Source organism: Anomaloglossus baeobatrachus, chromosome 6 (assembly GCF_048569485.1).
Source record: "Anomaloglossus baeobatrachus isolate aAnoBae1 chromosome 6, aAnoBae1.hap1, whole genome shotgun sequence".
Classification (NCBI taxonomy): Eukaryota; Metazoa; Chordata; class Amphibia; order Anura; family Aromobatidae; genus Anomaloglossus; species Anomaloglossus baeobatrachus.
In genome coordinates this window covers 582,994,647-583,008,410 of record NC_134358.1, presented here as the reverse complement: position 1 = coordinate 583,008,410, position 13,764 = coordinate 582,994,647, and the positions used below count along the sequence as shown (strand labels likewise).

The 13,764-nt window shown below is 40.0% G+C and overlaps 1 protein-coding gene and 1 long non-coding RNA gene across 2 annotated transcripts in view; both read left to right on the top strand.

Annotated features, from left to right (window-relative positions):
- LOC142243741 (5-oxoprolinase-like) overlaps positions 1-12,619 on the top strand; it is a 56,744-nt gene extending 44,125 nt beyond the window's left edge. The window contains exons 4-7 of the mRNA XM_075315950.1: positions 7,917-8,074; positions 8,868-9,028; positions 11,313-11,410; positions 12,292-12,619. Coding sequence (XP_075172065.1) covers positions 7,917-8,074; positions 8,868-9,028; positions 11,313-11,410; positions 12,292-12,441 — 567 coding nt within the window. The 3' untranslated portion in view covers positions 12,442-12,619. The remainder of the gene's footprint in view (positions 1-7,916; positions 8,075-8,867; positions 9,029-11,312; positions 11,411-12,291) is intronic.
- LOC142243742 (uncharacterized) lies at positions 719-5,315 on the top strand. The gene is made up of 3 exons (XR_012724401.1): positions 719-1,358; positions 1,447-1,607; positions 3,858-5,315. It is a non-coding gene; the product is annotated as an uncharacterized LOC142243742 (long non-coding RNA).
- Positions 12,620-13,764: the final 1,145 nt, after the last annotated feature.

Genomic DNA, 13,764 nt, shown 5'->3' with positions numbered 1-13,764 from the left:
CAAACACATCTAACTAAAACCCAGGCATCCATACGCGAAGGATACAAGAGACACAAGAAACTACAAAATATCATGAGAACAAACACCTCAGAAAACCTCCCTCTTTTTTGAATACAACCAGGTTGATTACAGGAAGGCTGAAAAACCCATATTTTCGTTCAGCCCATTAGGAGTCAAGGTTCCCAGCCTATAAATCCACTTACTTTCAACCTGGGCAAGAAGCTTACCAAGCTTGTCTTAAATTATATATGTGGAGATTTGTGCAGCAATGAATATGGTACACTGGTATTAATAATTGGTATAATCACTAGATTCATTTAATATTTGGTTTTTGGCTGTAATCAGATATACATTTACCTGCCTGGGTGTAAATATCCCAGTTACTAATATAGGGATCTAATTATGTGCCTGTCCGTGCCTCTCTTTTATACGGTACCTTTTTTGCTAAAATATTTTAAAAAAATATGTTTAAATAAAGATTGATTTTATTGAAAAATGGCGTTACTCCTTAATTTGGTCATCTAGGGATGTCCAATAAATGTGTATAAATCATGTATCTTGGAGTGCTAGTAGGTAACTAATAGGACATGAGGTTGTTAATTGTATATTTTTGCTGTTTTTTGAACAGTTGGTCCCATTCCACAATGGATTTCAAAGCCAGGGAAACCAGCTGGCTGTCCAAAGCTTCTACTATATTTAGCAAGGGTACCGGTGTGATTTTACCCCAGTCATCATGCAAAGATAGTATCAAGAGATACAGGAATGTTTTACATAAAAAAACAAAAATTTGGTGGACAAGTAACTCCCTTGAGCGATATTGTGAGCAAGAAATCATCCCCCGGGGTCTTAGGATTCATTTATATCCTAGCTTTGATCTGGAGCAGGAAGATTTGATCCTAAGATGGCAGAAGGCTGCTGCAAAATGTTCGTTTGAATTTATGAAAATTATAAACGAAAAGAATAAAATTACCTTGCTTAAATTAGAGGAGGAGATAAAGGAACTTGAGGAGGGCCTTCAAAAAGATCTATCTAAGGATGACCTACAAGAACTTTTTGCGAGCCTGGATAAGGATTTTGAACGGTGGGAGAAGGAGATCAGCACTGATAAATTGAAAAAATATCAGCGCGATATCCAAGATTTTGAGAGTAAAAAAATTTATAAATGGCAGATAAAGAAGGAATCCAAGATGGCTACTTCCAGATTTGCCTCTAATCAATCGTTGAATTCTGCATCTGAGAGCAATGTGTCTACAAGCGGCTCAGAAGGTCCCAGAGATCCCTCATATAATGGATACAGAGGGAAACGTAAAGGATATGATATCTTCAATCCGAGGGACAAACGTAAGGATGGGCCGCAGGTAATTAATCTTTCTCAACACATGCTCTCAGATGTACAAATTTCTTTATTAGAAAAGGGATTAACTTTTTCCCCTTCTAATCCCCTAGACGCGTTCACAGCGGTGAAAGATATTCACCTTTTTTCAAGAAAAATCCTGCTTAAAAAATTGCATCATAAGACTCAAGCTTCTGATATCTTCACCACTAGGGAGGAGCAAGAGGCACTTTCAATTTTACAATCTTTGGAGGAGGAGAGCTCAGAGAATGAGGTTGGTAATTTCCCGTTACAGCTTATGAATAAATCTAAAAAATTCCCAAGCTTGAGTATTTGTCCGGCCTTAGAGGTGTTTACGAAAATGGTCTCTCAAGAAATTGAAGAGTTGGCCGCCTCACCTTCACCAGCCCGGAATCTTACTAAAGATGAGTGGGCTGGTTTGAAAGAGTTACAATCCTGGCGGGATGTCATTATCAAGCCAGCTGATAAAGGCGGCAACCTTGTTATTTGGCCGTGTGACAAGTATGAAGAGCAGGCTAACAAATTGTTGGGAGATACTAAATGTTACCGGAAATTACCATATAATCCCACCTCTACTTTTCATAGCTCCTTAGTTGTGATCTTGGAACAAGCATATGACAAGGGAATTATTCCCAAAAAATTCCTTGATACTGTTAAGAAACTTCATCCACGTCTCCCGGCTTTGTACCTGATTCCAAAAATTCACAAGGATCCAATTAATCCCCCTGGCAGACCCATAATATCTGGGAACGGTAGCCTCATTGAATTGGTGTGTCAAGTAATTGACTATTATTTGAAGCCGTTGGTATGTGAGTTACCATCTTACATTCAGGATACCACGGCAGCGCTCAGACGTCTGGATGGGATTCACCTGGAGGATAATATGATGATGGTGTCTGCTGACATTGAATCTCTATATACCTCCATTAGGCATCCGGATGGTCTGAGGGCTGTCTCTTGGTACCTTGAGTCTAGTAATATTGCACGTCCCACGGCGGACTTGATTTTAGTCTTACTTGAGTATATACTGACACATAACATCTTCATATTCAATGGAAAGGTGTATCTACAAACCCAGGGTACTGCTATGGGTGCCTGCTGTGCACCATCCTACGCCAACCTTTTTTTGGGGGCGTGGGAGCGGCAGATTTTTGTGAGTGACAACAATCTATGTACTCATCAGGTTTTGAATTGGATCAGGTATATAGATGATGTGTGGTTTATTTGGGAGGGTGATGTGGTTGGTTTACAGGAATTCATGCAGAGTTTGAATCAAAACAATCTAAATATCAAACTCACATTTGAGTATGGCCGTGAAATCAATTTTTTGGATTTGAAAATTGTGGCATCATCGGACGGTTTGTTGTCCACTCAGGTCTTCCGTAAACCAACCGCCACTAATTCCTTACTACTGGCATCATCTGCACACCCTAAAAATACCATCAAGGGGATTCCTGTCGGCCAGTTCCTCAGGGTTAGGAGAATTTGCTCCGATGATTCAAGTTTTATGACTCACTCTGAGGAGCTGGCCCATAGATTTGAATCAAGAGGTTATAGTCGGAGGACAATAAGGCATGGTTTTAGGAGAGCAGTGGGGTCGTCCAGAAACTCTCTCCTTTTTTCCAACACGGTGAAAACAACAAATAATGACCAGACAGTGCGTCTTATTACCACTTACAATAATAAGTGGGATAAAATGAGGACAGTAGTCCAGAAACATTGGAATATTTTACTGACGGATCCGGTTCTAAAAAGAATTCTCCCATCACGACCATCTATTGTGGCTAAACGTGGTAAAAACTTGAGGGACATGCTTGTTCATAGTAACTATGAACCATTTCAAACAAGCATGTCCAGCCAACCATTGCCAGTTGGTTTTTTCCCATGTGGCCTTTGCAAGGCGTGTGCCAATCTTGTTAAGTCCAAGAAGTTTCACAATTTTGATGGATCACGTGAGTTCGATATTAGACATCGGATCACGTGTTCCTCAAAAGGTGTGATTTACAGGATTGAATGCCCATGCAAAAGGGTATATATTGGACTTACCACGAGGGAGTTGAAAATTAGAATTCGTGAGCACTGTCTGGACATTGAGAAAGCTAAAAGCATCACCGATGAAAATTTGTTAAAAACCATTCCAAGACATTATAAAAAGTATCATGGATGTAATTCCTCCTTGTTGAAAGCGAAAGGTATTGATTTAGTGTCTCTCGGTACCAGAGGGGGGGATCTTGGTAAGCTTCTTGCCCAGGTTGAAAGTAAGTGGATTTATAGGCTGGGAACCTTGACTCCTAATGGGCTGAACGAAAATATGGGTTTTTCAGCCTTCCTGTAATCAACCTGGTTGTATTCAAAAAAGAGGGAGGTTTTCTGAGGTGTTTGTTCTCATGATATTTTGTAGTTTCTTGTGTCTCTTGTATCCTTCGCGTATGGATGCCTGGGTTTTAGTTAGATGTGTTTGGTGGGTTTTGTTTTTTATTATTTTAATCGTTTATTTTTTTAGTTCATTTAGGTCACCATATATTCGGGTTAATTTCACCAATGGAGTGTGCTGTTTCTACATGTCCTGGGAAGGTTTCGTGTGATGACCGTTGATGTCTAGGGGAAGGAGCTACTCTTTCAAGTCGTCCGACAGGATCATTATATATTATATGAACAAGTGTTATGGAGTAGTGTTCTCTTTAATTATTTTGTATTGACTGTATGTTATAATGGGGTGTTTTCTCTAGAATTTGTAAATCCATTTATGACTGTATAATAATATGATCTCCTCCTATGTAAAGACGTGCCCTTGACTGTATAGGTCTCTATCATATTGATTGTATGTTATAATGGGGTGTTTTTTGTAAAATTATATATCTTTGCATAATAATATGGTTCCCTTCTATTTAATGATGTGCCTTTTTGCAGTCGATTGCATAGTTTTTCTGACAATAAGTTTTTTGAATGATCGAAATCTTCCTGTCCTGTTGTGTGTATTATTTTCTAAGTATCACAGATTACCCAGTGCGCATGACTCCTACTGCTGCCGACTGACCGTCACACATCGCGTCAGATAGCGTGCTGTGGTTGCCATGACTCACCACCGTGTGGGTCATGACGTCACGGTCACGTGATCGCGATCCGTGGGAGGTCTCTTTTCAAGCGTCCGTAGCAACTGCAGTCATGCGCCGCTAATGGGATTAGTCTGTTTCCTGGTGTGACGTTTGAATGCAATCAGGTTTTGGCACCTCTTATTGGTTATCTGATGTTTATAATCTGCTCGCCCCTCACCTCTGACACGCTCCTTGAGAAAGCTGTTTGTGAAACACGTGTCGGAGTGCGAGGGTCACGGCAGGATACTTCCCAGTCAGGTGATGTAATATTATGATATTATCATGTATTTTGTCAGCCTAATTACACTAATCTCTAGTTGATTTTTGGACTTGCATGGTTTGTGCGGTCGTTATCATAGATGGTTTATTGCTGCACATTGTATGTTTCTAAGTGTCATGAATTCTATGTAATCTGTGAGCCTGAGCAGGCTCTGCTGACACCACCTTGTGCGTTCATTAATTTATACTGCATTCAATGGAATTGATTCGTGCTTAGGGAACCTCCATACTCTTTTATTTATTTATTCGCATGAGTACAGATTATTCATGGAGGAACCCTGCATGAAAAAATCTATGCACTGCAGATGAAAAAATCTATGCACTGCAGATGAAAAAACGCAGGTGGAACCGCAGAGTCTGCTCTTGGTCCATATGGCATATGATACTTGTCTTAAATTATATATGTGGAGATTTGTGCAGCAATGAATATGGTACACTGGTATTAATAATTGGTATAATCACTAGATTCATTTAATATTTGGTTTTTGGCTGTAATCAGATATACATTTACCTGCCTGGGTGTAAATATCCCAGTTACTAATATAGGGATCTAATTATGTGCCTGTCCGTGCCTCTCTTTTATACAGTACCTTTTTTGCTAAAATATTTTAAAAAAATATGTTTAAATAAAGATTGATTTTATTGAAAAATGGCGTTACTCCTTAATTTGGTCATCTAGGGATGTCCAATAAATGTGTATAACTAATTGATATGATGTAAAAAAAATTGTCGCATGTGACATTTTGTCCTTTGAGTCCCTGGGTCAAATCCAAGACTACTCGCATGCCTTGATTTTTTTGGCTCTTTCTCAAGCTTGTTTTCCTATGTATACCTGTGCATTTAGAGCGTACTCACTTTTGCTGCCGCACAGAGTCCATATTTTGATGCCGTACTTTGCAGGCTTACTTGGAATATACTGCCTGAACAGACACCTACCTCTGAACGAGACTAATTGCTCATCTACAGTCACATTGTCACCAGGATTATAAAATATTGGTAGATTTTCTACCCATTTGTTCCACAAATCTCTAATAGGGCCTTCCCTGCCAAGCTTGTCTGCAGCTCTTCTTTCAATTCGATTGCTTTTATTATCAAAACGAAGGACTCTTGAAATTTGATGAAATCTTTTCACAGATATTGTGGCCCTAAATATGTGGCGACCAGTTTCTGAATCCCATAAACTACAGGTATGACCTGTAGACTCCTGCTAACAGTAGTAATCCTATAAAAGCATTTAGAGCTGTCAAATATAAAGTCTTCCATTTCTCGCCATAAACTTGTTGTCCCTCAATGTTGGACATTTGGATTATGATGTTTTGTATGGTAATATTTATAAACAATTTGAATGCAGATTGTATGTCATCAATTCTTGATATAGCATACCTGGTAGGACCAGGTGTACCTTTTATGACATCTTTAGAAGACATTCTACCAGACTGAGTAAAAGGCTGCAGGTTCCAAATGACATCTTTGTTCTTTGAAAGGATTTCTTGGATCCCACTAGTTGTCTGGGTTTCCTCATCAGATTCCACTTCAGAATCAGATTGCTCTGCATTGGATTCCCCATGACTTATGTGATCCTCCTCTTCTGACACCTTCTCAGGCGGGGCATGATCATCATCAGAATTAGAGGCGTTTACAAAGTCCTCCAAATTTTTCAGTCATTATACGTTTTCTCATTATGCAAAAAGGCAACACTCTGGAATGAAAACATAAAATATACATAAAAAATATAATACAATGAGAGAACAAACTATTACCATCTAATCAAAAGAATTGAATACTTTGACAATAAAAAAATAGTTTATCTGCTACATACCTGTAAAGATGATGCTTTAGAACTCTGTTGCTGTATATGTCCTTTCTGCTCTCTCCAGCTGGACTGAAAATGAAACTGGATAGACTACTATGGCAATTGTCTACTGATAAGATAAAATAACACCCCCCCACACACCCTTTAGGATAAGAGCTCAGAGTAAAGCAAAGCAAACACATTTTTCAGACAGAATTTATTAGTACTCTTTCAGGTCAGCATTTCACAGTAATTAGATCAGGGAACACAAGTAAAAAAAGAGAACATGTTCATTTACAATATGAAATGTTGAGAACTGAATTGAACTATTTTACAGGAACAGCAGGGTAAAAATATTTGGCACATAACTATACTGGAAGGTAATCCATCAGCAGTATTGTAATGAGAAAATGTATATATGTGAAAATCTGCATGGACCAAAAGGACCTAAATAAATTGATAAATAGTAGTAGATGTAATATATAGTCCAAAATGAGATAATAGCTCCTTTATTTTACTCATAAAATGGCTGGAGATCACTATAAAAGGCTATCGGTCGTTTTTGACCGAAGAGTACAAGTGTATAAAAAATTGTGGAGCAAAAAGTAAACATAAAAAAATATATATAACAATACGCATAGTAAGAACCCATCAAATGAGGAAAAGTCAATCAACCACAAGTTTCAGAACCGCATCTTGAATATTTTAAAAAATATTAAAGTTCAAAATTGGTCGTTTTTGACCGAAGACAACAGCAGGGTTAACCTGTTACCATTAGTTTTTTTGGAGGGTGGGGGTGTTGTACCTTTTCTTTCCTTCCTCCGTTTTTTTTTTTCTTTCTCAAGAGTTACCACTTCCTTTTTATTTTTCCATCGGCATAGCTGTATGAGGGCTCGTTGTGTTGGGAACAATCTGCAATCCATAATGACGCCACTCACTTTATTATAAAATGCTTGAAAAACTCCGAGTGAGGTGGTAGGATTAAAAAAAACAAATCCACTATTGTTTTGTTGTGTTTTATTTTAATGGCATTTAATATGCGTGAAAAACCAGGAAATAGGTGTCTCCACGTCCGTACGTGTCTGTGATCCCGAACTAGTGAGGTTTCATTTTTATTTTATGGAGTTTAAAAAAATTCTGAACTTTATGAAGAAAAAATTATTTCTGTCGCCATTTTTTGAAACCTGTAACTTTTTTGTTTTCCATCGATGAGGCTGTGAAGGGTTTTGTTGTGATCCAAGCTATAATTTTACCATTGTGGAAGACGTACAACCTTTTATTGCAATTTTTGGTGTGGTGATGTGGTGAGGGAGTGAAAATGTTCAGAAATGTTTCCAAAAAAACTGAAGCATCACACCTTTGAATGTCATCACTGTAATGGAGCACTTCTCTTCAGGGCTGTATGAACAACATCACATTTGGGAACCAGAAGATCGGATACTATGAGACAGTGGCTGGCGGCACTGGGGCAGGTCCACACTGGGGCGGGAGAAGCGGAATTCATAGTCACATGACCAACACGCGAATTACAGACCCGGAGATTCTGGAGAAACGGTAAGAGGACTAATGTATGGTATTTCTTTTTTTTCACAGAGGTGTGTGCAACTGAAAAATGTTGGGTTTTTTTGTTTTTTTTAACAGACCTAGTGATACTAGTTATTTTATTTTTAACTTGGAAAAGGTGGGGGAGATTTTTTTATTGTAATGGGTTTTTTTTTGCTTCACTTCTTAGTCCTCTTTGACTTGTGCCTGCGCTCCTTTGAAACCGTAGTATTGCGGTATATAGAGCAAGTGATGGCACGGCTGCCAATCGTCCAGAAATTCTACAACAGTCTGTAACATTAGGGCTCTTTCCCATGTCAGTAATTTAAAATTTGAGGCGTCCGTGACTTTTTTGACGCTGAAGAAAGTTCTACAAGTTATTCTGACTGTAATTCTCCTCATTTTACACTGAATGCAGCTAATATCAGAGTTATGGGCTCTAGACATGGATCACTCAATATTATTGATTTATTATTGGTTTTCCAATGTGTTCCTAAAATATATTGTCTGTCCGCAATTTTTTGATAAGCCGTCCAGGAAAAATACAAAGTTGAGTTGCCAACCCTGATTGATGGTTTCCTATAAAACCCAGTCACAGGTACACCAAGATGGCACAATACCTTCAGGAACAGTGCAAATAGCAGATGTATATTAGGGAAGAGATAGGATAAAAGAAAGGGGGTCAGATCTAATCAACATTATTACTAAAAGTCAGCAATAGAATATTTTCTAAGCTAGCCGAGACAAGGCTTAAACATCAGGGCTAGATGTCTCCTGCAGTTTTGTTCCTGTTCTTCTTCTTTAGGTACCCAGTAGTCCTGAAGCGTTTCCAGTTACGTCCAGGCTCCGGTGGTCAGGGGAAGTTCTGTGGTGGTGACGGCGTCATTCGGGAGCTGCTATTCAGAGAACGTGTCATCTTGTCGGTTCTTACAGAACGAAGAGTGTTCCGACCGTACGGCATCCAAGGTGACACGATAGCTGGTCCTTATAATAATGCCTCCTGTCATCGCACCTAAAAGCAGAGCTGTGGAGTCATTATACACACGGCATACACCTGTCAATCAACTGGGCCCAGGTGGGAAGAAGCCGGTCAGGGACTAGTCAAGGTCTCTCCTGTGGGCCCTGGACGAATTTTTAAACTACACTCGTCGACATTGAAATCGCAACATCAAGAAAGAAAAGTTGTAGAATTGTGAAAATCACTGGTAGAATATACATGTTAATGATATGCAAATTAGGAAAAAATGGAAACAAAATTTTCAAAACATTTAATCACCATCCAGTATGTTTTCATGCAGATATACTCGCACTTAGCACATCAGCCGCTGAGGTTAATAATGTGCATCTGAGGAATGTTCTTCTTTGCTGAATAGACTAAAGGCCCTGTCACACACAGAGATAAATATGTGGCAGATCTGTGGTTGCAGTGAAATTGTGGACAATCAGTGCCAGGTTTGTGGCTGTGTACAAATGGAACAATATGTCCATGATTTCACTGCAACCACAGATCTGCCAAAGATTTAGCTCTGTGTGTGACAGGGCCTTTAGACAAATCATCAAGATCCCCTGCTGGCAGCTCAATGTCAAGTAGATGTATTCTGATGGTTTGTGTAGACATTGTTGATGCCCTATGCTCAGTATGTGACATTTACTTTCACTTGCAGTACAAAATGAATCACTAGGCATCTTTCTTCAAAGCTGAAAAACCACATGGGCAAAGCCATGAATGATCTTTCACAAGGGAAGTCACATTTTTCCTACTACCAGGAGTATGGTGTAGAGTAGCCGGACCGTTCTAGTTTTCCTTCCAGGTACATTAACAGCTCTATTTAAATTGATATGGTCATGTAACCAATGATGTGGCCATTTCTATTAAAACCGTTCAAGAGACATTTTAAACACAACAACCCCACGCCATAATACTGGTGCTTCTGTGAGCAGCCTGCGTGGCCTAAACCTGCTGCTGTGAATGCAGCATCTCTGGAATTTTCTGCCATCGCTGCAGCATCTCTAGAATTCCCTCGTGTCTGTAGCGTCACCGGACTTGTCCCCATGGCTTAAGTGTCTACGGACTGGCCTCCCATGGCTGTAGCATCTCCGGACTTGTCTCCTGTGACTGCAGGATCTCTGCATTTGTCTTCCATGGCTGCAGTGTCTCCGGATTTGTCTCCCATGGCTGCAGCTTCTCTGGATTTGTCTCCTGTAACTATAGCGTCACCGTACTTGTCCCCCATGGCTGCAGTGTCTACGGACTTGCCTCCCATGGCTGTAGTATCTCCGGACTTCTCTATTGTGGTTGCAACATCTCTGCATTTGACTCCCATGGCTGTAGCGTCTCTGGATTTGTTTCCCATGCCTGCAGTGTCTCCGAACTTGACTCTCATGACTGCATTATCTCTGGACTTGTATCTCGTTCCTGCAGCGTCTCCAATCTTGTCTCCCAGGGCTGCAGCATCTCCAGATTTGTTTTCCGTGACTGCAGCATCTCTGGACTCTACTTTTATGGCTGGAACTTCTCCAGACTTGTATCTCATATCTGTAGCATCTCCAGTCTTGTCTCCATCAAGCACATCGGGAATTTCATTAGTCAAAGAATACACAAAAGCTTCCTTCGGAGGATTTTGGTGTTTTGTCCAGGAGCATTTAGTGCAGCAGATCTTTCCTCAGATGACCATTAATAACCTTAGTGATAGCAGTCAACGCTGTCAAGTGCCGGTATTTCTGCACGAGGCTCATACTCCAGACTGAATAAATCGAAACCTGTTGAAAATTGAATTTCTGCTTTTTTTTTTTTTTCATAATTTGCAGATCAGTGACATGTCCATTTATTCTGTGATCTCCGTAATCCGTAACTTTTCCTTGTTGGTGTTGTAATTTTATTGTTAAGGAAAGGATGTTTTCTTTGAAACACCGTGGCATTTAAGAGAAAGAAATACCTGGTGGAAAAATTGTGCAGTCAGGCTCTGATTCCTGATGTCTGTGGCTTTGGCAACATGATTCTAGTGACGGGCATTTATCCAAAATCCTGTGAATCTGACATAAAGAACCTAACAGGTGCAGGTCCTGCCTATGGAACCCTCAACTTTTGGGGGAAAAGTGATTTGTTGAATTCCATTACAGATGACTGGCTGACTTAGAATCTACAAACAAGGGGTCATTGGACCTTTGTCCTTGAAGGTGTGAGTTATTGTGTCACAAATATATCAGTCAGCAATTGCTTTTACCAGCCTACCTATCGCTCTAACTCTAGGTGGATCTCCTGGTGCCCCTGGCCTCAACTTATTGCATCGAAGTGAAGGGAAAATCATTAACTTGGGCGGGAAAACATCTGTTTCATTAGAACCTGGGGTAAGAGAATGAAGAATTAATCTTTGCATGAATTTACACATTAATATTGCCCAAAATGGATGAGCTTTTCACAGCCTCCTTGGATGTCTCGTTTTTGCTTGCTATTTTTTGTACAGTTCTAAAGGGGTTGCAGAGGGTTAGAGGGACCTAGTACCTAAAGGCAATGTTGGCTCCAGGTTTAGGTGGACTCACGTTTGCTTTCTGTTTCTCACTTTGTCTTCCAAGAGCTATATTTTTTCTTATTTTTCAGTCAGTATTGTAGTATAAAGGTTTGTGGTCATAAGTTTTCATATAGTAAATACCATGTGCGATTTCCATTTTGAGGTCCTGTCTGTCCTCTATTATAGATCAGCTGTTCAGACATAAAGGTCTGCAGAACCTTCTGGTCAGCATTGTCATGATATCATTACCTACAATCATGTTGTAGGGAATGATGGGTAACAGATTGGGCTCCTTCCACTGTTTCCAACCTATAAAAATGCTGCTTTCCCAGTTGATCAAATCCAATAGTTTGATTGATGTGACAGCTGGCTTCCACACTGTATGGAGATGGTTCGGTAACACATGGGTAGAGTGGGCCCACCAGGTGCTGAAAGCTCTACCTAAGGGTTGTGAAAGCCCCATTGCTTAGTAAGGTAAAATATCTCATGGTGGGTGCAGACCTTCAAGTTACGACCTTGGTCTTGACTTTCTATATTAGGTGACTTTACATTACCATGATTCGAGGACAGAAAGGAAGCAGCTCACATCATGTATCAGCCCTGGGTCTGTGCAAAACAGACATATTACCAAATCTACAAGATGCATTTATTGAACCTCACTGTTATGGTGAAAAAAACAAAACAAAAACATATCTAATTTTTTTATTTTTTTTCAACCAGGACATATTCACTCTTCATACTCCTGGAGGAGGAGGGTATGGTGATCACAAGACAGGTGACGATACTCAGATTCCTATAAAGCGTCAAAGCCGCATCTTTGCAGAGCGAGGAAGTGTCTATGATTACCGCATGTCTCAGGAGACCGTGTGAATTACACCAGGAGCCTGAGACACTGGGACCCACGCCTGGACGCTGGGAACCCACGCCTGGGTGCTGGAAACCCACACCTGGACGCTGGAAACCCACGACTGGACATTGGATGCAGATATGATCTCTTCTCGCTGTCATAGATAATATAAGATAATATATTGTAGAATTTTATTATTAAAAATATATACTAATAAATAAAATTTTTGCACAAATTGCTCAATCTATGAATTAATATTTGTTACATTTCATATCTTGATATGATGATCTAAAAACCTGAACACATAAACTGACTTGAGGGTGCATGCTAAGGAGTGCACAACCCTTAATTGTCTGTAGCCAAATATGAGTCAAATATCTGCATGCAAAATATTCACCACGACCAAAGCACTTTGATCAAAAGAGGAAAAAGATTGACTTTATTAAGGAACTTTAAACACTTCTAGCAATCTCTCCTCTGGAAACTGTCTATATTCACTGGATTATACAATTGTCTGGACTCAACCACAAACCCACAGGGTGAGGTGAGGCTATATGTGCATGAATGTTTAATCTAAACACTTTTTTGTTTCTTTAAAAGTAACCGAGTGTATCACACATCCAGTATCACGTGGGTGCCAGGGTATTTCAATTACCCTTGTGATACTCCTACTGTGCACAGTGATAAGTTCCACAGCCTGCTTGCACTGCAGGCACTTCATAGGCAGATGAGACAGTCACTACAATCAATGATTTATTTCCCCCTATACCATGGAGTGTAGAGAAAATACTTTAGCCACTACAACTTGGACACAAACCATTAGGCAGTGACGGGAAACCAAAGTCATCAACCGTATTACAGGTTGGAAGCAGAGTGACTAAAACACCTTCAATTAGGAATTCCCCTTTCCTGCTATGCACCTATGTACAAGAATACAACAATCTCTTCTCACAGGCAATTATGTCCAGACAAACACAACAATTAATACAGACAATTAAGGAAACTATTATGACCGGGTTCAGGCTAGGACTTGTCAGAGATCGGTCATCAGTGTCCGAGTCTGGCAGCTGACACCCCCCTTTCCCACTCAGAAACACAGGAGGTTTTAACAGGCAAGGTAAAGAAGTTTGTTACCTCTTTATGGAGTTGCGCAATATCTCCCCTTGTGTGGTCCATTCGGGAAATGGAGGCAATGTCACAACTGCCCTTGTCTGGACGTCTCATCCTAGCCTCACGCTGGGCACCCACTAATATAATATATAACTCACTTGCAGCAGTGTGAGGCAGCTTAGGCAACACAGGTACACAGTTTTGTTATAAAAATTCCGGCAGTTTATTTAAAACAC